Genomic DNA, 27,336 nt, shown 5'->3' with positions numbered 1-27,336 from the left:
TCGCATCGCTAGCATGGATGTATTAAGGGAACATCGCTAGCCCAAAGACGGCGGAAATGCTAAAACTGTCTGGACCAATCAGATTACCGGTCGCATTTCTTCTTCCTTTGATGAAATTTGCGGCGGATTAGACGCGGCAAAGACGTATTGCTGCCCTCCACAGGTCACATGCATAACTCCATTCTTTTTTTCTTCCCCCCCCCCCCCAAGTCTCCTAATAGCGTCCACGTTTCCCTCATTTGTCCTTTATTTAGACTGTATACAAAGATTGGTGGCTTAACAGACAGATCCCCAAAAGTGAAGCCAAAACATCTCGATTGCCTCTTGGTGGCTGCCTGGTCATAAATACCGCCTCCTCCATTTTTAGCGGACTGGACATGGGCCAAACTACAATGTGTAGTGTATGGGCGGGACTTCGATACCGCGACTCCACCACCCGATCACTGCGCAGACACCACTGATGTATTATATTAACAGACCCAAACAGACACTTTACAATTATAAGAAGACCTCTACATTGCGGAGACGCGTCGTCCATGATCTTTTTATACTGTCTATGGTTGACATACATTTGTAATGCATTAGGAATTATATATACAGTCTATGGGAATTATGGACAGGGGGACATTTTCCAAATTGGTCCCCTCATCCACACACCCACTCTAGCACCACCGCCACCACACACCCTTAGCTCTAATGCACAGGTAACTAACTACTCCATTAAGCCCTAAATCAATCATGTTCCATAGTTCCATTGTTGTCTTGTTCTCATCAGTTGCTTTAACTACACTTTAAAGAGGGACAGATGTACCAATCATAGAACGAAGCATCAATAAATTAAGGATATATATATATATAGCCTAGTTCCCTGAAGCTTCTCTAAAGTTTTTTTTTTAAAATAACCTCAGGGAACCGAAAGATCGAAATCGAAAGATTTTTTAATATTTAATGACCTTCAGGGAACGTTCCCTGATACAGCGCTGTGGAGATAGGTCTGGCAATACAAGACTAGATGGGTGGCCAGTGCCCCTAACTGTAACAAATAGTTTCAAACATTTTTAACCTCAGCTTTATCCCCAAAGAGGGGGTATTATTCATGTGCAGTGATAAATAAAATGTAGTTTAAGACTGAATGACTATTCTTGTGATCATTGTTATATGTGTATCATTTGTCTTTTATAGATCCAAACCTATGGAGGGTTGGTGGTATATAACACTTGTGCTTAATACATTTGGTACCACTAAAATCGCATGTGGCCCCACCCTGGACCCTCCATTTAAAATGGTCTAGAACCGCCACTGGAAGTCATTGTTGCTTAATTACAAATGAAAGAATTATCTGCGCTATGACTACAATTTATATTGTCTTCCAGCTAATTTCATATATCCATAGAGTGAATGCTACTAGCGCCTGTATTGTTTACTTGTGCTGGATTATTATTATTTTATTTGCCAATTCATACAATCCACAAGGTACATGTAATTGGCAGTTGAAATTAATCTTTCTCAGACCCCACTTTTATACACACAGCACACACATGCAATTCAGCGTAGTGCATGTTCAACAATGGTACGACGCCCCTGGAGCAGTAAGGGTGTCAGCAGTGCTCAGGAGGCGAACTAGCACCTCTCTCTCCACACTCTATACTTGGTACATATGGATGTTACACTGTTAAGTTCTCTGTACTGCTACGTTTAACTGATTTATTTTCCAATTGTGTCAATAAAAAAACATACAGTATTAACAGCGGTGGAAAAAATGAACACAGGTGAGTTAAAGTAGCAATAACACAATGAAAAAAATACTCATGCATTCAAAATGTCAGTAAAAATCTTAAATTAATAATAGACGTGCAAGTGCTCATGCCAGTGTTACTAAGGCCATGATGTGTAAATAGCATTTTTGTAGCAGCTTTAGTCGAAGGTGGAGCTATTTAATTTACCAAGGCATCATATTTAACTATTTATTTAAGTTTTTTTTTTTTTTTTTTTTATGTTTATCTGTCAAGTAAATGTAGTGGACTAAAAAGTACATTTACTACTGATCAAACTGCCAAACACTATCAAATCATACTTTAAAGAACTATTCTTCACAATGACTAATTTTACTCTTGATGTCAAGTCACGCCCATCTGCAGCCTTGATGAACACAATTTGACTTCAGGGTGAATCTGGTTTTCTTAAATCATCTCTATACAAAGTTTTATTGTTAGCATACATGAGATCAGAACACTGCATTTCGTTGGCCATGTCCTTTTAGGCACTGATCATTGTATTTATGAGGCTGATTTGTTGACAGCATTGTGGTACAACATTTTTCAAATATCCCCAAAAAATTAAAAAAAAAAGAAATATTTCAAAGAAATACTGTAGCTTGATCACATTGTTGACAATGTACTAGTTCATTACACTAGGATATTGTGACCTTTTCTTAATGCAAAATTGTATATATTCCAGACCTGAGATGTAGCTATTGTAAAAGAGTATTTTATTCAGATAGTGAACACGTCTCCTCTAGGAGTTTCAGCTCAATGGTTTCTCCCGTGTACATTCATCCACTGGTGTTTTATTCAAATAGCCTACTTGAGTTGAGTAAAACTTTTTGTTGGGGTCAGCTAAGGAAAAAAAGCCATGCGTAAATCCGTGCACACAGATTTGCAAACTGTGTGCACAGATATTTCTTTCCTTCTCAGCTGACCCCAGGAAGGGAAGGCTCTGTAGAATTGTCTCTGCATCAGTCAATACTGAAGCCACTTTTTCCCAAAACTCTTCAGTCTGCATTACAACATACATATTGGCCAGACAGTTAGTCTCCTGTCCAAAATTCACTAAAAAAAAACCCCAAAACACACGTCTGAAAATAAGCGACCACAACACTGGCAACAATTCTCACTGAGAAAGCATTCATTGTCAATCACACTAACAACAGGGAGCAATATATAAATTATAGACTTTTATTTTTGAAGTTTGAATAATTTCACATAAATCAGTAACACCTTTTCACTTTCACATTGACTGTACTGAAGTATATGTAACAAAAATGAGTCAAAATTGCATCTACAGTCAGGTCCATAAATATTGGGACATCGACACAATTCTAATCTTTTTGGCTCTATACACCACCACAATGGAGTTGAAATGAAACAAACAAGATGTGCTTTAACTGCAGACTTTCAGCTTTAATTTGAGGGTATTTACATCCAAATCAGGTGAACGGTGTAGGAATTACAACAGTTTGTATATGTGCCTCCCACTTTTTAAGGGACCAAAAGTAATGGGACAGATTAACGATCATAAATCAAACTTTCACTTTTTAATACTTGGTTGCAAATCCTTTGCATTCAATTACAGCCTGAAGTCTGGAACGCATAGACATCACCAGACGCTGGGTTTCATCCCTGGTGATGCTCTGCCAGGCATCTACTGCAACTGTCTTCAGTTCCTGCTTGTTCTTGGGGCATTTTCCCTTCAGTTTTGTCTTCAGCAAGTGAAATGCATGCTCAATCGGATTCAGGTCAGGTGATTGACTTGGCCATTGCATAACATTCCACTTCTTTCCCTTAAAAAACTCTTTGGTTGCTTTCGCAGTATGCTTTGGGTCATTGTCCATCTGCACTGTGAAGCGCCGTCCAATGAGTTCTGAAGCATTTGGCTGAATATGAGCAGATAATATTGCCCGAAACACTTCAGAATTCATCCTGCTGCTTTTGTCAGCAGTCACATCATCAATAAATACAAGAGAACCAGTTCCATTGGCAGCCATACATGCCCACGCCATGACACTACCACCACCATACTTCACTGATGAGGTGGTATGCTTTGGATCATGAGCAGTTCCTTTCCTTCTCCATACTCTTCTCTTCCCATCACTCTGGTACAAGTTGATCTTTGTCTCATCTGTCCATAGGATGTTGTTCCAGAAATGTGAAGGCTTTTTTAGATGTTGTTTGGCAAACTCTAATCTGGCCTTCCTGTTTTTTGAGGCTCACCAATGGTTTACATCTTGTAGTGAACCCTCTGTATTCACTCTGGTGAAGTCTTCTCTTGATTGTTGACTTTGACACACATACACCTACCTCCTGGAGAGTGTTCTTGATCTGGCCAACTGTTGTGAAGGGTGTTTTCTTCACCAGGGAAAGTATTCTTCGGTCATCCACCACAGTTGTTTTCCGTGGTCTTCCGGGTCTTTTGGTGTTGCTGAGCTCACCGGTGCGTTCTTTCTTTTTAAGAATGTTCCAAACAGTTGATTTGGCCACACCCTAATGTTTTTGCTATCTCTCTGATGGGTTTGTTTAGATTTTTCAGCCTAATGATGGCTTGCTTCACTGATAGTGACAGCTCTTTGGATCTCATGATGAGAGTTGACAGCAACAGATTCCAAATGCAAATAGCACACTTGAAATGAACTCTGGACCTTTTATCTGCTCCTTGTAAATGGGATAATGAGGGAATAACACACACCTGGCCATGGAACAGCTGAGCAGCCAATTGTCCCATTACTTTTGGTCCCTTAAAAAGTGGGAGGCACATATACAAACTGTTGTAATTCCTACACCGTTCACCTGATTTGGATGTAAATACCCTCAAATTAAAGCTGAAAGTCTGCAGTTAAAGCACATCTTGTTCGTTTCATTTCAACTCCATTGTGGTGGTGTATAGAGCCAAAAAGATTAGAATTGTGTCGATGTCCCAATATTTATGGACCTGACTGTATTTGCTTCAATATCCTTTCATTTTTTCTATATCTGTGTATATAATCATTTATTTGTGAAAAATAAAAAGCTTGAAACAAAAACAAATTCCTGAAATTCCATGACTGCAATAATAATTACCAAAACATCAATATGTATAGTATTATCACTCATACTTTACAGTACTGTGAGGGTTCTAGTCCTACTTCTCTCCTGCATTTGACCTTAAGTTCTCAACATCACCGCTTGCGTCTTATCTTGGGATGCAATCAGCTATGTTTGGAATGTTTATTTAATTTTATTGTAAATATTCTACTAAGATTTTCTGCATATTTCAATATGGTTACTGTAGAAACGCACTAAATTTGATTCTGTTTTGAATGTGTTTTTGACAGTTTTGAAAACAGTGTGTTAGTATTTGTACAATGTGTTGCAGATACATACTGTAGTGTTTTGCAGGTGGTGGAGTACACATGAGAAAAAAGACCTAATTGAATGCCTTTTGTGTGAAAGAAATAAACAATGATTCACAGTTCGGTGCCCATAGTCTTTTGTTTCACTGTGTGAAGTGTTTTGACAATGTGACTTTAGTTTTGACCAACGCATGTTAGCAATCGAAAAAAAAACTAAGGATACTTGTACCTGTATTCTATCTTATACAGTATGCTTTGCCAAATCAGACGCATCAAAGTATGTTTTCCCGCAGATCTTGAAAAGGTACGGCTTCTCATCAGTGTTTGCTCCTCTCATGTCTTGCAAGAATATAGCCTCTCACCAGTATGGATTTTTATATGAGTGTTCAATTGTGATTTCTGAATTAACTTGTTTCCACACAGTTTGCAAGAATATGGCTTCTCATCTGTATGTTTTATTGTATGACCTTTCAATAGTGATTTCTGATTGAATCTTTTCCCACATGTGTTGCAAGAATATGGCTTCTCACTTGTGTGGTTCTTCAGGTGTCTCTACAAATCTGAGTTTTTCTTAAAAGCTTTCTCACACGTGTCATTTGAAAGCCTTTTTACCTGTGTGAGTATTACAGTGAATGGTTGACATAGTAGGGTCTGTAGGACTATTACTTTTGTGATGTCTCTTCTGTGGTTCTGGCTCTGCCTTTCTAGTTGATCCTGAATCTCCATGGTTGCCTCCTTTCCGATCTTGGTTCTCAGCTTCATGCTAGTTGTGAGAGAGGACCTGGTGGTCACTGTTTGGTTCTGATGCTTCAGAATGTTCCCAGTCAGATTCGTCTTTTAGCCAAGTGATACAGATGCTAGCTGGATGCTCGGTCTCTGCTGCACTCTGACCTTTGGTATCGGTCTCCTGCTTTGGTACAATCAGTACAATCTGCTCTCCCTTTTGACCGGTGTTGAGTTGCTCCAGTTCCTCTTTAATCTGTGGAGGCTCCACAGGTCCAGACTGGAGTTCCTCTCCTGGTTACAGAGCTGCTGATCAGGGAGAACCTCTGCCTCCTTCCAGACAGGTTGCTGTTGGTGCTCTGGAGAGACAGAGAATGAAAAGAATATCATACTACTGTGATAAAAAAAACAACAGACATCTGCAAATGGACTGACCGAGACCCCACACTATTGGCAGAAGAGCCATGGACTGCATTACTTTGAGCAGCATGCATTGGAATGAATTACAATATAATATATTTGAATATATTTCTTGCGTTTTCACTGATAGTCTGAATAAGTCACTAAATATGTATCTTGTTGATTCAGAAGTAAAGTCAAGAAGACTTTAAAAAAGTCGCTAAATCTAACGAGAAAGCCGCCAAGACTGTGTTTGAATATCACTCAAATATCAATATTATGATAAACTATCAATATTCAACCAACAGTAGCAGGTTATTTTGAAATGTTTACATAATGACCTGAAAGGCATATAGAACTCGGATGTTTTAAAATCTCAAACCAACATGTTTTTCAAAAATTTGGTGTGACATACTCAACTCTCTAACATCATCCTCTTCAACATCAGTCTCTTCTTTCAAGTGAACATGTAAAGTGTGTTTCTGCCATGGCTCCAGCTCCTCTTCTTCACATTCCAGTAAAAGTTCAGATGTTTTGGACCTGTAACAGAAGACAACAGACTGACACACCTGGTTTGAGTAATATACAAGATCCAAAGACAATTCTTATTCCTTGTATTCTTAATTTATATTATACTTCTTCCAAATAATTTATAAGTGTATGTGTCAGTTAAAGACAAGTAATGGAGGGTGAAGGAACAGAGTCGCAACAAATCATTTGTGATGTTGTGGTTTTAACAAGTGCTCTACCCACTGAGGCAGCCCGGCCACTATTATCAGGTGTACTGAGCAGGGACAATGCACCCTAATAAAACAATTATTTAACAATTTAAAATGTGCCAGAATTAGCCAGGAGACTATTTTACCTCTGCTGTCCCTGGACTGGTGGTAGGAGGTCACCCTTTGGAAGGTAATTTGAGCAAACAATGGCCCAATCCCAAAGTCCGGACTCACAGACTCACGGACTTTGGTGCGCGTTCTCGTGAAATTCGTAAGGGCTTAGGGTTGTCCAAATGTCGAATTTCAAAGGGCGTGAGGGTTTGAGTACACACTTACCGAGCCCTTTCCGTGAGTCTGCATCGATGCAGACTTCACCAAAGGGAATTAACCACAGTTCAAAGCGTTGTGACGTTTACCACGGAGACCAGAGGGAAATCCGGAAATTGCAAAGGTAAACAACAGCACGACACACGACCATGGAACACAGACCAACCTGTTGTCCAGCTTGTAAAATATGAGTTTGCAACAAACTTAAAATGAAAATTCCCAAACCGACAAGTGTCAGCAACATCTTTGTTATTAAACGTCGCCAAGGTAACGTGAGATCTCGTGAAGTGCTGTCCCAATCCCATTTATACCTATCTGAGCCCATGTGGCCTCACACACTCACTCTTAGCACCTGAGATCAATTCAGTCTGTGAGTCTTTAGTACTTAGTCCTCAGGGCTCACTTTGGGATTGGGTGAATGTCTTAGAGAGTTTGTGTTTGGACATTAAAATACGTGTTTACACCTAGCGCTTGGTCGTGTTATGAAATTGTGTTGGATAAATCGGTCGGGTTGTAATTACCTCCAAAGAATGGCTATTGCTGTACCCAGCTGAATAGTTCGTGGAGTACACAAACTAAAATATTAGGCTAAGCAATGGCCTGTAGTTTACTTTATCATAATGATGCACTGTTTATGCCATTTCATTTCAATATCAACATCAACAACAAGTCTTTTCCAAATCTGTGTCTGCTTGTAATGTTACCAGTCCCACCACTAGGCAGCACTCAGCAAATCCACATTTGTGCCATCACTGAAAAAAGACTAGTGCAGCACCCGTTCAAAACATACCTGTTCGGGTTGATTGCTTGGTGTATTGCTTAGAATCTGCTTGTAATCACCATGAAGCTCCTCTCGGAAGAAGTCAGTATCATCATAACATGCCGGGTTGTGACTGTCATGGCACGTCTGCTGCAGTTGCGTATGGTGCACTTCCTGATGCCGTACAGCGTCCCCAGCAGGGGTCTCTTCTTCTAGTGTACACATGTGCCGTTCAAGTTCACGTGCCCGACGTACCCTCAAGTAGGCAGAACGTGCAGCGTTTCTTGCCAGGCGCTCCACTCGCACCTCTGGCGTTTCTTCTGCCCTCTTTTTAGCCACACGTGCAGCGTCAATTGCCCGGCGTGCACGCCGTGCTTCGTCTGACTCGGCTGCACGTGCACGCCGCTTTGCTTCGCGCGTTCGCTCCCGCCTTGAACGGCTATCTTTAGGCATTTTAGCATCAGAAAATGTTGTCTGCAACAAAGATTAGAGGTCACAGTCAGTGGTTAAACTCTGATTCTACTTACACAAGTACCGTCCACTTTCCACAATGGAAGATGAAGATGCCGGTGAAAATTAGGGATGCACCAATCCGACTCTTTGAGTCCTGATACCTGGCCTTTGGGTATTTGCCGATACTGGGTACTGATCCGATAACAGTGCCTAATTAATAAGCTGTATACGTGCATCACTGTGTGGAAGAGACTGGGATAATTATTGTATGTGTAAGGCAACATCAGGCTTTATCTTAAACATTGCTTTCCTAACTGTGTAAAAATAAAATGTAATACATAGATATTATGTATAATATTTAGGCATTTATTTTGTCTATTTGTTCAAAATTATATTAGATAATTATTAATTAATGAGTGAGTGATTCAAGTCATACACCGGGGAAATACACTTTTATGGTGCATTCATCACACCGTCTGCTTTTTGCGCGAATTCGGCAGCACGGGTGACAACTGCATCAGGGGTAGGGGCGCGTGCGTGATCACGTAAAGCGTTCATTATACTAGCCATTCCCGACCTGTCACGCGACAGTGTGACGTCATGGGAGCGCCGTAACTGTTTATACTCGATGGTCGAGACACTAGTTGCAGTCTTCTCCTGTTGCAACTGAGGAAAGGCTACCAACTTTGCTATTTCTACGGTCTAGAAGAAGAAGAAAAAAGGTGAACAATGGCAGAACTGGCAGCAGCATTGGCGTCAATGTCAACAGTGGCTGAGACGATATTGGAGTCAATGGATGAGGAAGAACAGCTGCTTTTGAGCCTGCTTGCAAAGAAACGTAGAAAAAGAAGGTGGAATGTTCGTCCTTTGAACAACACCAGACATAAATATGGTGAGTTCAATATCCTCGTGAAACAAATGAGGGTGATAGACGAAGAGAAGCACTTTGAATATTTCATAATGTCTGCACAACGATTCGATGACCTACTTCGTCGGATCAAGCCTTTCATTCACCATGAAAGAACTCATCTTAACCCTGTAAGTTTACAAGAGAGAACTCGTCCATGCTTCCTGTTTCCGCTTTGTCGTGCACCGCTGAAAAAAATAGAGTGATGCGCGACCTCTGGTCGAGCACTTTAAAGCTACATTGTGTAAGAATTACTCCCATCTAGCATTGAGATCATATATCAACTCAACAACAATCAACTCTCTCTCGCCACGCAGTATTGCAGCAACAGTAGCCTTCACACTTCAAAAAGAGAAGGTGTACAAAAGGCCGTCTATCGGCCGTGGTTGTTGGAGTTCATGCATGAGTTCATGTCGGAGAGTGGTGCGGACGCGCGCTTCACACCACGAGTGGGCACGTGCGCCACCTGACGGAAAGGAGAGAGAAAGAAAAGGAGACTGCAGCGGTCCGGAGGATAATTAACTAGTTGGGATTTGGTGTGTGCGTCCGAAGCAGCTCCAATGTTCACTCTTTTTTCTGATGACGCCAGACTCTTTTCAATATCAGTTTTCTTTTTCTGGGCGAAGAAGAAGACTCCTGTTCCTGAAATTTTGATTTTGAATACGTGTGGTCCTCCATGTTTCCTTCTTCAAACTTGCCGGGGCCGGGAAGCGATGATACCCATTAGCAGCAGCTGTGAGTCGAAAACGCAAAAGGCGGAGCAGTATAGCCTGTATGTCCCTTACCGGCTAACGTATTTCAAGATGGCGCATCATTCTGGAGCGTCTACCCCAGTTCATGCAAGCGCAAATGTAAAATTCCAAGCCAATATGAATACTTGGAATTGATGGTGGTGGTCAATATTCATAAAAAAGGACGTTTGTTAAGGGCAATACAGGCAATACAGATTTTGATAATGAACAACTACAAATGTTACACACTGGGGCTTTAAAGGCATACTATGTAACTTTTCCCTCTTCGGTCCCCCTACAGGTTGTCTCATTGGAACTACAGCCGTGCCTGTACGTCCAATGAGACAACCTGTAGGGGGACCGAAGAGGGAAAAGTTACATAGTATGCCTTTAAATCCTGGCGCGCCAGTGAGATCATTGTCATGCGACAGGTCGGGAACGGCAACTGTAAAATAGTCTCCTTACCGACGTTGCTCTTTCTACGGACCAGAAGAAGAAGAAAAAGGTAAACAACAGCAGAACTGGCAGCAGTATTGACGTCAACGCTTCGATTTGATTCGATGATCTACTTCGTCGGATCAAGCCTTTCATTCACCATAAAAGAACTCATCTTAACCCTGTAAGTTTACAAGAGAGACTTGCAGTCACTCTGAGAGTCCTGGCATTCGGTTGTCGGCGAACTCATTCAGGCCTCGCGTTTTCCGCTGAAAAAAAAAGAGCCGTGCTGAGCTGACCTCTGCTCGCGCCCCATAAATCGAGCCGGCAGGATATTATGTCATTTTGATGTCACGATGGCGCGCGCCACCTTGAATACGGCTAGTATAATTCACCTTTAAAGCTTGTATCATGTGGACGCGCCGACAGTGTTGTTGTCATTACTTAGAATTCCTCATGGGGGCGACAGAAACTACGCACTATAGCTTTAAGTGCATTGTGCTGATAATGCCTCTCTTTCACTCTTACTGTGTGGTATTAATAGTTTGACTAATAATAGTTAATAGTTTTATTTTAAGAAAAAAATATTTAGAGTACTTTTTCTACCACTGCCAATCCCCAATACCTAGTTAAGTTAAAGCAAGACGGTGCAATACATCCATGGCCTGGGGCCGCCAAATCACTACATGAAACCACCCCTGAAAATTATGTTTCAAGATGGCAACGGCTCGGCTCTATCTGGTACTGCTTTTATTTATCCATTTGTTATATTTTAACCACATTTATAATGCAGTGTATAGTATATAGTATAATGACAATAAGATCATTCAGATAAAAAAAACAAAAAAAAACCAATCCAAGTCGAATAATGTTAGACGTATTAACGTTAGTCGCTTGCTTTGACATAACCACCGCGGTAGTAAAGCAGAGCATATGACATTATTTGATGTATGAAGGTAATTCGCCGGCGGTAACGTTATTAGTGTTATTAGTTGGCGAACTTACATAATTTAAGTTGCCTTGTAGTGGTACTCGTTCACTCCAGGGAAGTGTCGCCTACAAGAGTTCGGTTGTAACATCAACCGGTCTTATTATACATCCATGCCTGCGACCTGTAAGCTTCGCTCCGGACGTATTTGAAGACATAAAGACATGCTCGAGTCAGAGCCCGGAAGCCCCGCCCCCGCACAGAGCGGTGTTCCTTTGTTTGTTTATTCAAAGTGTATTAATATTGAACGTGTCAGACCTTCACCCGCCAAGTCAAGTGTGAAGTAAATTAGATGAACGGTTATGATTTATTTGTTTATTTTTGGGGCTTTTTCCCTTTATTACATAGTGACAGTGGATAGACATGAAAGGGGGATGAGGGGGGATGACACGCAGCAAAGGGCAGCAGGTCGGATTCGAACCCACGCCGCTGCAGGACTTACCCAACATGGGGCGAACGCCTTACTGGCCGCCCCAACGGTTATGATTTATACGCGAAGGACACACAATACAGACAGAATGATGATATGATTATCTATCTCTAGAGCATTAATGCGTATGCATGGCATTTTGCGTTATATTAATTATCCTATAATGTTTTAGTATATACTAAAACATTACAGGATAATTATACTTAGCAGTCGGCTACATATGCATCACAATATATCTTTATATATTGTATATCTAGTCAACTATGTTATGGAGGGATTTTGTCAGAAATACTCTCAGCTCAATGTATACAGTTAAGATTTTTTTGAGTATATATATATATAAAGAAATTGGATTTAAAATGAAACAAAGAACTCGCCTAAACTTTATTATGAGGGTGTTTACATTCATATCTGATAACTGCGGGGGAAATGTAACGCATAATTGTGGTACCCAAGTAACTAAATACTGTACATTTAATCAAGTACTTATTTTAATTTCAATCACTTTCCAATCCCCTTTTCTTCACCATCATCTCTTTAGTCTTGCTGACATTCATGAGCAGGTTGTGATCCTCTACTTCTTCGGGTAGGCCTTTTCATTGTCTGTGATCAGGCCCACCACAGCTGTGTGATTAGCAAACTTGATGATGGTGTTGGAGATGGAAGTGGATACACAGTCACAAGTGTACAGGGAATACAGCAGGGGACTCAAAACACAGCCCTGGGGTGCTTCGGTGTTAAGGATGAGGGTGAAAGAGGTGTGTTCGCACACCCTCACCGCCTGGGGCCTGCCTGTCAGGAAGTCAAGGATGCACATGCACAGTGAGGTGTGACAAACACTTTGTGACAAACAGTAGGACTTGTTCCTGAACAGACACAAGCTTCCATTGTCCACCACCCTTGTAGCTCCAATGTATCAAGTCTATAAAGATTCCGGCAAACAAGAAATGTTCAGAAAGCAAAACATGATCTCTTAATTTTAATTAGGCTCCTTTTCTGACTATTTCCCCAGTATTGCTATTGGCTGATAAACATTGCAATCAGATTTGCATGATGGTGAGTATGGGCTTCCAAAAGGGGGCTTGAGAGTTTGGGAACCACCAATTTAGACCATCTTTTATAAAACAGCCATGGTTATCCATCGGTAGCAAACGAAATACTTTTGTTCTGCTTTACAGTGATCCAACTACATGTTAATCTATTGTAGAGAAACTATATGAACCAATACCATGCATTTAAATACAGCAATGAAGCACTTGAAAATGGGTTTTACTTTAAGAATCTATTTTACTGTACAATAATATTACAACAAAACATACCTTTGACATGGAATGTAACTGACTGCCTGGTACAAAGTTGTTGATTTTAGAAAATGAGGTAACAGGTTGTGTAATTATGACAACTGGTTAACTTACCCATTATAACTGTTGGTACATAACGTTTATTACCTTCGCCAAGGAGGTTAATTTTTCGACTCGATTTGTCCGTTTGTTGTTTTGTTTTTTTGTCTGTCAGCATGATTACTGAAAAACTACTGGCCTGATTTTCATGAAACCATGGTGGAAGGGTGTAGCAAGAGCCAAAGGAGAACCCACTACATTTTGGTGTAGTTCCGAATCATGGAACAAATGGGGCACAAATTATTTTTCGCTTTACAAAATAAACTGCATTGGGATCCATCAGGACAACACAACTCTCCCTTTGCTCCGAGTGAAGACAACAGTGTATGGAGGACAAAGGAGGGAGTCAACAAATGAAGTTGAAAACAAGATTAAAGCGGATCATGAACCGCTCGCCGCTGCACAGTCCCGCTCTGACCGTGTTTCTCATTAACATGAAATGGTAAGTAAGAAAAAGCAGTCCGGCGAGAGTGACCTTCTCAACACCACTTCAACACAACCCAGCTCTCTCTGCAGTTACTGTGGTGTCTTCCTGATTTTAGCAGATTTCCCCTCATCAACGTCTCACAGAACTTTTGGAAATATAAAAATCATATTTTTTGCAGGTGCGGGCGGCAGCAGACGCACACACTGCAATCGGGAGCGGAATTAAGGATACAGTGCAGAGCTCTAGGGTATGGCCTTGGCGTAGGTCTACACTCTCGGAGTGCTCTTCTAGCCATTATATTTGTCTGATGTGCCAGTTGACTGAAGTTTGACTTCAGCTAAGCATGGCAGAGACAAAGGTACAGAGAGGGTCTGTGAGTTTGACTGCAGCTGGTTAGATGATGTTGCACATACTTCCGGACTCTGGACACTGGATAAAGACACAGGGTTGTTGCTGATTTGATGCACCTCAGAAGTGTGGACAAAACCATTGGCTTCAGGTTTTAGGGTGTGCTGACCAGCTGACCAGTTCTGAAGAGATGAAGGATCTGGTTTACAATCTGTTTGGTCATCATCTGTAAGAACATACAAAAAAAACACACAACAAATCAGAAATTTCAACAGGATGCAAGTAAACTATGGCAAATCAAGGTGAGAAAGTGTGCAACAGCACACAGACAGTCTAGTAGTCAATCCATCAATTAAATACCTTTAATATTTCTAAATATCACTCAAACATTAACATTATGATAACCGATAATTCAACCTACAGTAGCAGGTTATTTTAAAATGCATAATGACATGTTTCGACTCAGTTATTTGAGTTTTAGAGGCGTACAGAACTCGGATGTTTTAAAACTTTAACACTGACATGTTCTTCAAGAATTTGGTGTGACATACTCAACTCTCCAACATCCTCTTCTTTGACATCAATCTCTTCTTTCAAGTGAACATGTAAAGTGTGTTTCTGCCATGGCTCCAGCTCCTCTTCTTCACATTCCAGTAAAAGTTCAGATGTTTTGGACCTGTAACAGAAGACAACAGACTGACACACCTGGTTTGAGTAATATACAAAATCCAAAGACAATTCTTATTCGTTGTATTCTTATTTTTTTTTTTTACATTATACTTCTTCCAAATAATTTATAAGTGTGTCAGTTAAAGACAAGTAATGGAGGGTGAAGGAACAGAGTCGCAGCAAATCATTTGTGATTTTGTGGTTTTAACAGGGATGACTCAAGCTGCTGCCCCTTTGCACTCTTTGGCCAAAGAAACCCCACCGCACTAACTAAATGGGTTTAAAAGGTGCTTTTATGGTTACATATTAAACAATATGCTTGTCCAGAATCCTTCTTAAGTAGGCTATTTATGATTCATCTTAATTTGATAACTCTAACATCATGGCACCCTTTCCGGTTGCTTTTAGCACAGTAGCATATTTCAAGAGGGCTGAAGTGGTATTACCCTCGCCTGAACCTGTAGACGTTGCCCTATTAGACCGGATGCTCTGGACAGTGTAACCTGAAATTAATCTGTGTCCCTAATATATAGGTGTACCTGTGAAGTTGTTACTGTACGGCTGCTCCAATTTTACCCTCTACAACAGGGGTCTCCAACAAGTAGCTCTCGAGCTACCGGTAGCTCGCGAGCAATTGTCCAGTAGCTTGCGGATAGGTTGACAAACTGAGATACAAAATTACCCCGATATTAAAAGTGAGGTAGCTAACTTTGTGGGCCATAGACTGGTAAAGTGGTCATTTTTTCTTGGACCTTGATGGGAATATTTTCAGTAATGTAGCTAACTATGTGGGCTAAAAGAACCTTGACGTGAAGTTAAGATTTTTCATAAGCTTTGGCTATTGCAATTTCAGCAAGCAGTAGCTTCATTCAGCTATGTGATGCTAGTAGCTCTTGGCCACTTTCGTTATTTTAAAGTAACCCTTAGATGAAGAAAGGTTGGAGACCCCTGCTCTACAACGATTATTTGAGCAAAAATAAGTGAAAGATGGGAGTAAATACCGGAAAGAAATAGATTCTGCATATCAAAATTGTGGACTAAGTATAAAATCTTTATAACTCCAATATACAGATGTCGTCTAAAAAGGTAAAAAAAACAACACCACGTACCTCTGAGGAATTATTGGTACGTAGACATCTTCATCGCAGCTATCAGCAGCTCCTGGAGAACTCGGCTCAGTTGTTTCTTCAACGTTTTCCGTGTCACTGGTCAAGTCAGATCTGTGAGATAAAAAAATCAAATCATACTAGAATCAAATGAGCCACAGAAGCAAAAAAATAAGACATACATTCTGTATAATTAAGTATAAAATTACAGTCTGTTCTTCACACTGTTGCATTCATCTTCTTCTATGGTGACCTCCATTTCCTCAAAACTGAAAATAACAAATCACAGAGGGGACATTGAAAAAGAGAGGGTGAAAATGTATCTTAGGAAAGTCGATACAGTTATGACAGATAGTATAAACCTTAAGATCAACACTCACCTGTCCTGGAGCCAGTCCACCTCTGATGCCATGTGTGTGGTTTCACTCTGATGTTCATGTTTCCGTTTACCTCTGCAGAAGTCATTTTCTGACAGTTTAAAAGTTGTTACAGCATGTGGACATTAAATGGCTAGTAGTACGACACCCATGCAGTGAACACAACAGGAACGTCTGTCAGTGTGTGTGTGTGTGTGTGTATATATATATAAAAAATCATCGACATCAATATATAATGTTGTCCGATACAGAAGCCAGAGAGAAATGCAGAGCATGCAAAGCAATACAATGCCATACCAGGGTGTTCTGTTCGTACAACTGGTGTGTGAAAAAACAAAGGCAAGGTTGTGACTGCTTACTTTTCAGAGGCCGATAGACGTCCAAGACTTGATAGTGCAGTTGGCTCTTGCAGACACATTTCAGTAGACGCCAATATGGGGGATCTCTTCTCGTAACTGTAAAGAATCAGAATCAAAACGTCATCTTGAAATGTTAAGCATGCAAACTTACCCTTGGCTTGAAAAAGTTACAGGTCAACTTGTTTCAACTTTACCTGGTAGATTTCGTCTGAATTAGACAGTGGTGAAATCAGGTCTTGCAACCAAGAGTAGATCTCATTTTCTATGGACAACCATGTCTATTTGGGTAAACCAACCCTCCAAATATTAGTACTAGCACAAATGTTTGTCTTTAAAACTGAAAAAAAACAGTACAGATCACAATATATGTATACCACAAAACCAACTGTTTGGAGCAAAAGTTCACTTAGAGCTGAAATGATTGTATACAGTAGAAGTGATGATGTGTAGGCATAGATTCAAAAATCTCTTACGTGTAGAAACCTAGTTGTGCTTCAGGTAGAGCAGTGTTTCTCAACGGGGGTGGTACAGCCCCCCAGGGAGCGTTGAAAGGATGACCAGGGGTGCTGGAAGCAATATTTTGGAAGGGCATTGAGGTGCCCTTGGGGGGGGGGGGGCGTTTGTTTTAAGGCAAGTTTACACCAAAGATTCACAACAATACCAGTTAACACTTTAAACCAGTGTTTCTCAAATGGGGGTAGGTTTACCCCTAGGGGTACTTTGGAGTACTGCAGGGGGTACATGAAATGTTTACAAAAATGCTAATTTTAAAATATGTCAGGGAGGGGGGTAAGGGAAGTGGATAATGGATAAGGAGGCGCTGGACCAAAAAAAGGTAGAGAACCACTGAGTCAGAGTATAAAACCACTCACAACCTGGATGGTAGTTTCATTACAGTCAACAGACCATCCTCCAAAGCGCGCTGGAGGAGAGTCTGGCTACTCCACATAGCATTCCGGATGGGAAGAAAACGTGCTCTGGTTTATTGGCATTTCTTTAAACCAATCACAATCGTCTTGGGCGGTGCTAAACACCGGAGAAAAGCTGCGGTGCCGCTGCAAAATAGGCTCGGAAGGAACTTGTTTTGGTGGAACACGTTTAAAAGCTGTTTTAGTCGTGCAACAGTAAACTCAGATTGGACAGATAGTCTAGCTAGCTGTCTGGATTCACCCTGCAGAGATCTGAGAAAAGGTTAACCATAGTCCTCATAAAAATCGACCAGAGTTTAAAATGCCAACACAAAGGAAGCCCACAGCAACGGATATCCGACCTAAATGAGTGAAATCCGGCGGATTTTCCAGCAGCAACGGAGCAATCCCGGAAGTGGAACGTCAAGGATATAGACTACATTAAACATTACTTGAACAGGATATTATAAAAACTAGTATACCAAATTTTAAAACCAAAATTGGTTTATTATGCTTTGGGAAATTACAAGCTTATATGTGAACCATCTCATGACCCCAAAATGAAGAAACATGGCTTTTAATCACCATTTAGCCTCTTAAAAAGTTTGCCGCTCTTAGCCGATCAGTTGACTAATCAGTTGTTCAAATCAGGATCTCTCTGTGCGTGTGTCCCCACACATGCGCAATACAGCAGCGGGGGCGGGGAGTTGCTGAATCCCTACATGGCTCACAGATTGCGGTTCACCGGCTACAGGTGTCTTGCCAAAAACTGATCATCCGCTAAAAACTCATTGCCGTCTACCCTACATGCGAATAATGAAAACGGGGGACACGCTGAATGTCGAGATGAGCCGAGCCACGACTGATTGAGATGCGCTGCAACGTGTGTAACAGGTTGAGTTTTATAAAAAAGCCAATTACAAAAAAAATAAATAATTACACAGTCACAAGGCGCTTCACTTATGCCATAGAAAACAGTGCAAGTTCCGTTTTCAAATGTTTAAAGTAAAAAGAGAGGCATTATCACTCAACTAATATAATGCTGGATAGTTTAATACATTATATTTTAGTTGTGGTATTTTGTGAGTACAATCGGAATGCAGCGTTCCCCGTTAGGTAAATGTACATTTTCCTCTGAAGTAAAAGTACACAGTAAGTCAGTAGTATAGGCCTACAGTTGCATATTGAGTGCTTTGGAGGCCTTCTGTAAGTTATTTTGGAGTGCAGTGGTTCTGGAGAAAGCTACAAGCAGTAATACAGGAGGCCAAGCAATCGGCCCATTCCAAACAGCCATGTTTTGAACAGGCACTGCACTAGTGTTTCAAAATACGACAACAAATAAGAGTCATGGTGTTTCCAGGAGGCACAGTTTTGTGTAAATAAAAACGTTAAATGCCTTTGATGTTTTATTTTCACTTTATTTTGTGCTAACAGATGAGGATACATAGCAGGCCATTTAAAAAATGAAAGACAGCAATGCATTTAGCAAGCATGGTAGATATCAATTTAATGAGGACTACTCTTTATATTTATACCAAACATATTACATAAAGATTTAGGAGATCAATTTGATCATGTTGTTAGTACAATAAACTTACTGGAGTGACTTTGACCGACAGTACTGGCATCCCAGTCATCAGCAGACAATCCATGCAGGGTGGGGGTGCAAACTTCTTCAAACTGACTCATCTATCAGACCCTTGGGAGGTGGCCTGCCCACCGCAGGTGTTAATATCTATTAATGTTCACATGGGGAGTAAAACATGTTTCATGCTTCTTGGTAGCCGCAAACTGTCTGGTCGTCCATCGTCCATACTGAATGCTGTCAAAGCGGTCTGAGCGGCTCCAAGATCGGACTTCTTCTCTTCTGTAGCCAATCACTGCAACGCGGTGTCCGCATCGTTACAAAATCTTGGAGGTACGCGGCTCGGCTTGCCTAGGCAGCAGTTCCGTCATATTGCCGTCCACACCACCCTGACGGCGCTGAACTCAAGAAGCATGAAACACGTTTTACACTTCCTGGAAAATGGCGCCCTCATACTCCACTACTAGGTGCGACTCAGAAGTTTATCCAATAAAGCCATAATACAATTTTCAATTATGGCTTTAATAAGTTTTATCAAACTGAACTGCCTGTCTCTCTAGAATTGATATCCCACTGGTTACAAGCTTCATTTATTTATTTATTCTTACATTAAAAATAAATCGCTGATTAATAGGGCTACCCTACTCTTTTTAACTCCACACACCCAGATCAAGGTAAGCTTTCCATTTCAAATTTGTAGTCTCCCAACCACAATCAGATTACCTGATTGATGCCACTCAAGTCATTTTATTGGCTTTCTATAGTTTCCTCTTGATCCACAGATTACTTTATACAACCGTTTGACATGCTGATTAGTTCTTTCCATTAAAAGTAAAAAGAGTCAACTTTGCCTCTCTTTGTAATATGTAAATGCTGCCTCACCTTGACGATAGAGCTCCCTTCTCTCTTCTCCTCGACTTGGCCTTCATTTTCTTCAGAGGATCTTCAAAGTAAAAACAAGAAAACATTCAGTAACAAGTACTGAGATTTCAGTTTCTGGGTTAGGGTTAGTTATTAAGAATATGTCCAATAAAGGAAATTGTAACTGGCACCATAAGTTATTGCTTTACCTGACATGAAAAACAAGGAAAAACCACACAGAAATGGCAACATCACAGATTCACTAAGCTGAACAGTATATGCATATTTCTGCCTTAGTGCGTACACAGACTTTTAGTCTTCGACCAACACAGTTTCATGCATCTAGCCCCTGAAAAAGTTAAACGTTTGAGAAGTTTGACACTTTTTTGTCAACGCTGAAACCAGGAGAATCGGAGCAACCATCACCTGAAATGTGAAGAAGAATGCCTTCAGGCGGTTTGTGGACGTTCTTTGCAAAGATCCGTTCCTGCTCAGTCCTGTTCATCCGTTTCATTTTTGGGTTGAGGTATGCCTTTTGAATTTCAAAAAAGGTTTTATGCCCCATGAAATTCAGGTGCAGGTGTTTGGCCCATTTTTTAAAGTGTGTAAAGGTGCCTCCAGAAAAAAGAACAGAAAGAGTTGTAAGAAGGTGGATTTCAGGAAACGCCTCCCAAAGGTGAGGTGATGACATCCATATGCCCCTGTGTCCACTAAGGCAGCTCCACCTCACCTTTGTCTGTGCACCACAGTGAGACACCTTATTTTTGGTTATGGGCTGTCCACAGGTCTGACACTTCTTAAACAGCTCCATCAAACAGCTGTCATTTACAATAGTCTTCGATTGGCTCAAGTCTTTTTCTGTGTTCTCATCTGATTTTGAGGTTACGGTCGAGCTCAACTCAGTCTCTTGGTGGAAGCTCTCCTTCAGACGATCCACAGATGCCACACTGCACAAACTTCCACTGAGTTCAGCTGGCAGAGGGGGCTGGGAGGGGATACTTGGAGTTCTTGAGGAAATCTGGGATAACAGAGACAGATGTCAAATTTGAAATTAGTTACAAGTAACTGTCTGTGCAACTCTTCTAAATTGGGTTCACGATATCCACACATTACTTTTGACATGTAATACTCATTTACACAGAATAAGAGCTATGATGCCATGTTATACTTACAGTAATTGGCAGGGAGGGAGGTGATGCAGTATCGACACCAGTACCATGGACACCGAGGAAAGAAGCCTGTGAAGATGTACTCAGACCCTTGAGTAAAAAACAAAAAAATAAAACTAGTGTTACATTCAGAAAAGAGGGCAAGTGTCTTTTTTTGAAAAGCTGGGTGACTCTAATGTACATGAAAGACATAAATTGGAGCCAACTTTTGCTTAGTTAACACTATATAATTAGTTCCTCGCCCCTTCATCCCTCACCGACTCCCAAACAAAATGCCGTTCAAACTCCGAGGTTTTAAGACGGCACGCGCCGCAGTGTTCTCGCCATATTTGAACCTTATATTTACCTACAAAACCACAAGTGAAACACGTGTTTTACCTCTGTTCGGCCTCTGTAATCTGCTGGCAGGGATGTTCCGAGGTCCTCTTGCTGTCTTCCAGAGAAAACGGTTGGAACTACGCCGGATTTGAGGATTTTTCGGGGCGTTGTTTTCATAAGTTCTGCTTGTATGTCCGGTTCGTAATCTTCCGGTTTAAAATGCTGGCTACAGACTCTTATATTGCCGTATTTACTTACTGGTGTGTTTTCGTCAAATTTGGGATTCTGTATGGCCTTTAACCACTTTCTGCATCGCCCAGGGTCTCTTGTAGGCAGAGAGTGAAAGACGACTCCCCGGGACCTCGCCTTCTTGTAGCCCTTGCAGCCCGGCACAGAGCACATCCCCGGCATCGTTACAAAAATATAAACTAACCAGTGTCAAAGAAACGAGGAATTACAGACGAATGACTGCCACCATTTCTGAGTCTTGTACACTGACCAACTAGCCTGGATGCCAGCCGAACTTAGCCAATTTGGACCAATCAAATTGTCCGGGCGGGCTTTATACGATGATGGACAGATGATCAACAGTAACGTAATCAACAACGTCACCAAAGAGCGCTTGGGTTGAATTCGTTTACTGAGGAGTGTGGGAATGCAAGTGTGTTTACCACACTGGACAATAAACACGACTCACTATTCACTCATGAACAACTTGGCAATCGAGGTTATTATCATAGTCATATCATAAGAAGTAGAAACTCATCAACAACAAGCTTACCTCTGTAATGCTTCTTCGCGTTCTTGTAACGGTTGGAGTTGACAGATTGGGGCAAAACTTCTTCAGAGCCCTGGGCGTCTTGGAGGGCGTAGGCTCACGGTCTCTTTTCTCTGATGAACACGCTTCTTCAGCCTGGTCTCCTTCGTCGTCTGTCCATTTTTTAAACACAGGCATGTCGCGTTCCAACCGTGTTATTAAGTTCTGACAGGACCGACAAATGCGATAAGATTTGTTTGCTGTTTTGTAGAGTTCTAATCCTAAACGGAGAACTTGTTCGTATATGCATTCACCTTTACTATTTCTCTCAAAAATGATGATCGTGTTGGTAAGTACTCCGTGTATCCTTAAATTCTTTTTACAACACCGGCAAAGATCGTTTACACTCATCTTCTTTTTCTACTACTTCTTCCAGCGTGCGTGCAGTTGAGTTCTGGTTCTGTTGACAACCTTGCGTCGCTCAACATACGTCACAAACTCCGTTGCTCTGATTGGTTGTAGGTCTATCCAATTGAGTGCAGAGGCTTTTTAAAAAAAAAATTATTTATACAACTCATTACAGTCAAATACAACAAAATACACAGAACAAATGACATACAACATTACATCAGATACAACATACAGGAGTACAGCCACAGTCACAATAGGCCTAGGTGGACAGGCAGAGAAAGAAAAAGAAAAAAAACCTTATTAAACCTCTGAGGTCACACACGACTCATATAGAACCAGAGTTCTTACGGCCTTAGTATTTTTTGAGTACCTAATTGAATCAATTTCATTTCTAAACTCAGTCATAAATACAGAAAAGAATGGCTTAGAACCACTGAATTTGCTCCTATGGATGTGGTATTTAGCATATAGAAATAAAAGATTTATAATGAAGTGTTTGCCTTCATATTCAGCTTCAAAGTCAAACATACCAATGAAAACATCCTTAAAGCAAAATGAAAAATCTGGGATTAATACTGTGTGAATGAATTTTAAGAACTCTGACCAGAATTTTATTGTATGGGGACAGTTCCAAAAAAGATGTGACACGTTTTCATCAGCGCTATTACAAAAACGAGCAGTCAGATTCAATATTCTGCTTGTATCTTTTAAGGTTAGGATTTTGCTTTGTAACCATGAATTCAGTTTCCTTTGCGTTTTCTGAAAGGTAGGACTAAAGTTTAGGGAGCACCTTGTAGATTGGTCTTTGGCTATGATAATTCCTAGATAAATGACCTGATCTCTTACAGGGATGTTATGTATAAAGGGCACCAAGCTATCTTTTATTTATTTTTTAAAGAATACTAGATTTTTGGTATCGTGACATCCCTACAGTCAACGGAGTATTACAAATATGAACTGAAATGTTATCATTTATCAGGCATCTGGAAACCAGCCAATAATCAATTCTAGACTGTCTCGATCTGTCCTTATTAGATCAAGTATATTGTCACTCACAAGGAAACAATTTCATCCAGACGTCAACTAGTTCAAACTTCTCCATAAAACATTTCAGAGTTGAGTTGAGAGATACTGAATTCCCTGGGGGGAATCGGTCTATGGTGTTATTTAGGGCTATATTAAAATCCCCACTTAAGATTAAAGAGACATTGGGATATTTGGTTAACCAGTAAGAGACTTTATCTTCCAAAGTATCAAAGAATGTACTATTCTCCAGAGAGGAGTGGTAGCCATAAATGTTGATTATAATAATAGTAAGATTGTTTATGGCTATAATCATACTGACAAAGTGACCTGAAACATCTGTATCGGTCTCCATAACACTTCCCTTAAAGTTGTGTTTGAAAATCCCTACCCCAGCAGAATGTTCAGATCTGTGTGCTAACCATATGTCGTTCCCCCATTGTGATTTCCAAAACTTAGTCATTTGGAGTTGAGTGACATTCTTGAAAAAAATAAAAATCTGCCTTGTATTTCTTTGCAAACAAAAATAAAGCCTTGCGTTTCACATTATCTTTCAGACCCCTAACATTAATTGACAATAAAGACAAAGACATAGAACAATACTGTGAAGGAAACACAGATAACTAGAGAAAATTAAAAATGTTCCTATGAACACTTAATAGCAGACTAACTCTGCAGTAGAGGAACAAAACCTCTAATCAAGATAGCAAGGGCATGTTTTCCATACTGTTCAATAATATGTACATGCTGAATAAGCACTAAGAAATAACCTATTAATTTCAACACAAGGATACTTTAACGACTTAAACTCCCCCTTCTTTACCTAAAAAAAAAAAAAGTTGGTGATATCGAATCACATAACAGTGGCGCCGTCTTCAGGCCGCACACGAAAGAACAAAAATAGACTAGATCGTGATCTATGAGAATCTATTAATAACTTCATTACCCATTTAAGAGTGGGCCAAATAAAATTTCAGACAGCACCGGCAAAATGACAGCCTAGTAGCAGTAAAACAACCTTCATTCACAAATAATTAGCTGTGACTTTTTTACCGTCAATGTATGCAAAGGACCCTTTGAAGCCTGCTTTCTTCCCCTCCTTCCTCGCCTGTTCAACCAACGGCCACAGTTTGTTTCTGATGTCCTTGGACTCCTGAGTCAGATCTTCATCTAGTTTTATTTTCTTTTCCTTGAGTATGGCTGCTGATCTAGCATCCCTCCAGAATTTGTCCCTACGCGAACTTGATAGGAACTGCAATGATGCGACGGCTGGAGTTCACATGAGCAGAGCGGGGACCCGGTCTGTGCACAATGTCCACGGAGTAGGCCAGATGATGAGCGATGTCAGGGGAGACCTGGCTGAAAATGTCGACGATGATATTCTTAACGTTCTCTCCAGTTTGCTCAGGAATGCCAGCAACTCGCAGGTTCCATCTTCTTTTGTATGCATCCAGGTCGCCGCATCTGTCCCGGACAACGACATACTCCTTTTCTAAGATGTCAACTTTGTTCTGCAGGGATGCAACTTTATGTGTCACGTCTTCGACTTGTTTCCCCACGGAGTCAAGGACATCGGTGATGCTTTTGATGGAGTTGGTGTTGAGTTGGTGTTTTCTTTAACCGTTACGTCTGAGTGACTCCTCTTGCATCTTTTCAATTCTTTCCATTACCGTTAACAGACGTGAGGTGGACACAGGCTCAGAGTCATTCTCGTTGCTTGTTCGTAACTTGGATTTCTTTGCTGCTCGCGGTTTAGGAGTTTCTGGTAACGTTAAAGGCGCCAAACACATCTCAGTTTGCTCTGATAATGTTGAAGTGTTTGATTGAAATTGGTCACTCAGGGATTTCTTGGCATAAGAATGCATTACGGATGCATATCTTACGCTTCTTCCATGGTCCAAAAGATTTTCGAAAAAAAAGCAAGAGTAAAAAAAAGAATAAAAAAGGGCACTTACTGAGTTAGTTTCTTAAAAATAAGTCAGGTCAGTTTGACCACGCTGAGTTAGCAGGTTGCTCGAACCTTCTGGATAACTAGTTAACTCGGCTAGCAACTTTTGTTCGAGAATAAACTAAAGAAAAAAAACACTTGAATGAGAAGCTCTTCTTGAGAGTTGTCGTCTTGATAAGTTATTTTTTTCATAAGGTTTCTTCTGTTCAGCCCTTAGTCATGTTTAGTTGTTCAAAACATTAGTTTTATTCCTCACACTGCAGAGCCACGTGGAAAGGATGTTACCGAGATGCCATCTTGCCGTACGTCCAATTGAGTGCAGAGGCATTTTTCTTCCCTGGTTCGGTTGAAACACGCCCCATAATCACAGCCCAATGGAGCAGTATCAGACTCACTACTATAGTGATGAAGAGGCACGAAAGATTGTGAAACAAGAAAGTGAAACAATCCTTATTCTATCCCCTTCCATCAAAAGCTAAAGAAGGGACATTTAAAATATTAAAATGATATTTATCCATCAAATCACTTCCTACATGTAAAATTTAATTGGCAAAGTAACTCGTGTTTTTCTGTGAGAGCGATATTGAGACATGATCAACAGGCATAGTTCAAATGACTCTGTAAGCAATTGGATAGTCCTTCAACCAATCAGACCAACGATCCGAGTGACGTAGCAGCGACAGCGGCATCAACGGGTTGCTGCATTGGAGTGCTGCACTTCGGTGGCCGCTATATTGAATGTAAACAAGAAGCTGCTTGGTCGCTTCTCTATCGCCATCGTGTTAAACCCGCCAATAGCGCGCCAGGTGGATAAGCCAGTTAGTGATTGGTTCCCGCAAAATTGTGAACGGAAGCAGGATAGATAACGTACAGGTTTCCAGCCTGAGCTACAGGGCGAAATCAAATCGCCGGTAGATTGGGCGGGGTTTACCCAGTCTACCCATTAAATGTAATGTCAATTAAAGCTGGAATAGTTTTAAAGGATAATAAGTTAGAGTTCTTATAAATAAATAATAAATAACTTGATTGAACATGGTAAACATTGTATTCATAGGTGTACGTATTTAAGGTCAAACCCCACATCAACGGTTGGAAAAATGAGCTTAAGCTTTTTGCTACTTCTCTTCAATGCATGACAAAGAAAAAAATTCCAAAAGACTCTTATTTGTTGGAGTTACATTCCCTACTTGACTAAAAAGACCCCCAGTATCTCTTTTTTGTAATTTATTTTTAATTTGTTATGTTTTGCTGTATATATTGTCTCTACCTCAAAGCTGTCAACACTTTTTTGACAAATGTACAAACACATTGTGCCTTGATCGTTTGTATCACTATTATACAATAAAAACTGCTGGCCCTGCAGGAGGACTACGCTAATGGAAGAATCAGGAGAGAAAGAGACTTCAGGGACCACGACGATGACTGGCTAATATGCCGCTTTAGATTCCTTAAAGCTGTGCTCTTGGAGCTAGTATGTACTGAATTGGGTCCAGTAGAGAGGGCAACGCGCCAGAACTGTGCCATCCCGGTCCAAATACAGGTCCTCACCACTCTGGGGGCAACTGGCTGTTTCCAAAGGGAAATGGCAGACAGCCACAGTGTTTTTTTTATATATAAATATTATATATAATCTTCACCTTTATCACTAAGGCTTGCATTGACTATTTATGGTTAGAAATGGGCATGTACAGGGT

The 27,336-nt window shown here is 40.7% G+C and overlaps 2 protein-coding genes across 6 annotated transcripts; both read right to left on the bottom strand.

Annotated features, from left to right (window-relative positions):
- Nucleotides 1-3,981: 3,981 nt before the first annotated feature.
- LOC144517256 (uncharacterized) lies at nucleotides 3,982-11,712 on the bottom strand. 2 transcript variants are annotated; one of them, XM_078249262.1, is made up of 4 exons: nucleotides 11,564-11,712; nucleotides 8,063-8,506; nucleotides 6,642-6,766; nucleotides 3,982-6,186 (listed from the first exon to the last, which is right to left on the bottom strand). In XM_078249262.1, exons 2-3 carry the CDS (start codon nucleotides 8,483-8,485, stop codon nucleotides 6,752-6,754), a joined length of 438 nt encoding a protein of 145 aa, XP_078105388.1. In that variant the 5' UTR covers nucleotides 8,486-8,506; nucleotides 11,564-11,712; the 3' UTR covers nucleotides 3,982-6,186; nucleotides 6,642-6,751. The 2 variants fall into 2 exon arrangements, with proteins under 2 accessions (XP_078105388.1, XP_078105397.1); XM_078249271.1 differs by having other exon boundaries at nucleotides 6,647-6,766.
- A 155-nt stretch (nucleotides 11,713-11,867) lies between these two features.
- Nucleotides 11,868-22,760, bottom strand: LOC144517236 (uncharacterized). 4 transcript variants are annotated; one of them, XR_013501911.1, is made up of 11 exons: nucleotides 22,285-22,760; nucleotides 21,189-21,275; nucleotides 20,443-21,034; nucleotides 20,038-20,098; nucleotides 16,663-16,758; nucleotides 16,307-16,378; nucleotides 16,136-16,195; nucleotides 15,930-16,040; nucleotides 14,703-14,827; nucleotides 14,035-14,377; nucleotides 11,868-12,768 (listed from the first exon to the last, which is right to left on the bottom strand). XR_013501911.1 is itself a non-coding variant. In XM_078249230.1 (10 exons), exons 1-10 carry the CDS (start codon nucleotides 22,669-22,671, stop codon nucleotides 14,091-14,093), a joined length of 1,878 nt encoding a protein of 625 aa, XP_078105356.1. In that variant the 5' UTR covers nucleotides 22,672-22,760; the 3' UTR covers nucleotides 11,868-14,090. The 4 variants fall into 4 exon arrangements, 3 of the variants coding, with proteins under 3 accessions (XP_078105356.1, XP_078105377.1, XP_078105369.1); XM_078249230.1 differs by having other exon boundaries at nucleotides 11,868-14,377; XM_078249251.1 differs by lacking the exon at nucleotides 22,285-22,760 and adding an exon at nucleotides 21,762-22,226 and having other exon boundaries at nucleotides 11,868-14,377.
- Nucleotides 22,761-27,336: the final 4,576 nt, after the last annotated feature.

The sequence above is a fragment of the Sander vitreus genome, chromosome 1 (genome assembly GCF_031162955.1).
Source record: "Sander vitreus isolate 19-12246 chromosome 1, sanVit1, whole genome shotgun sequence".
Taxonomy (NCBI): Eukaryota; Metazoa; Chordata; class Actinopteri; order Perciformes; family Percidae; genus Sander; species Sander vitreus.
Note: the sequence above shows the minus strand (reverse complement) of the source record. Positions and strands in the feature narration are given on the sequence as shown.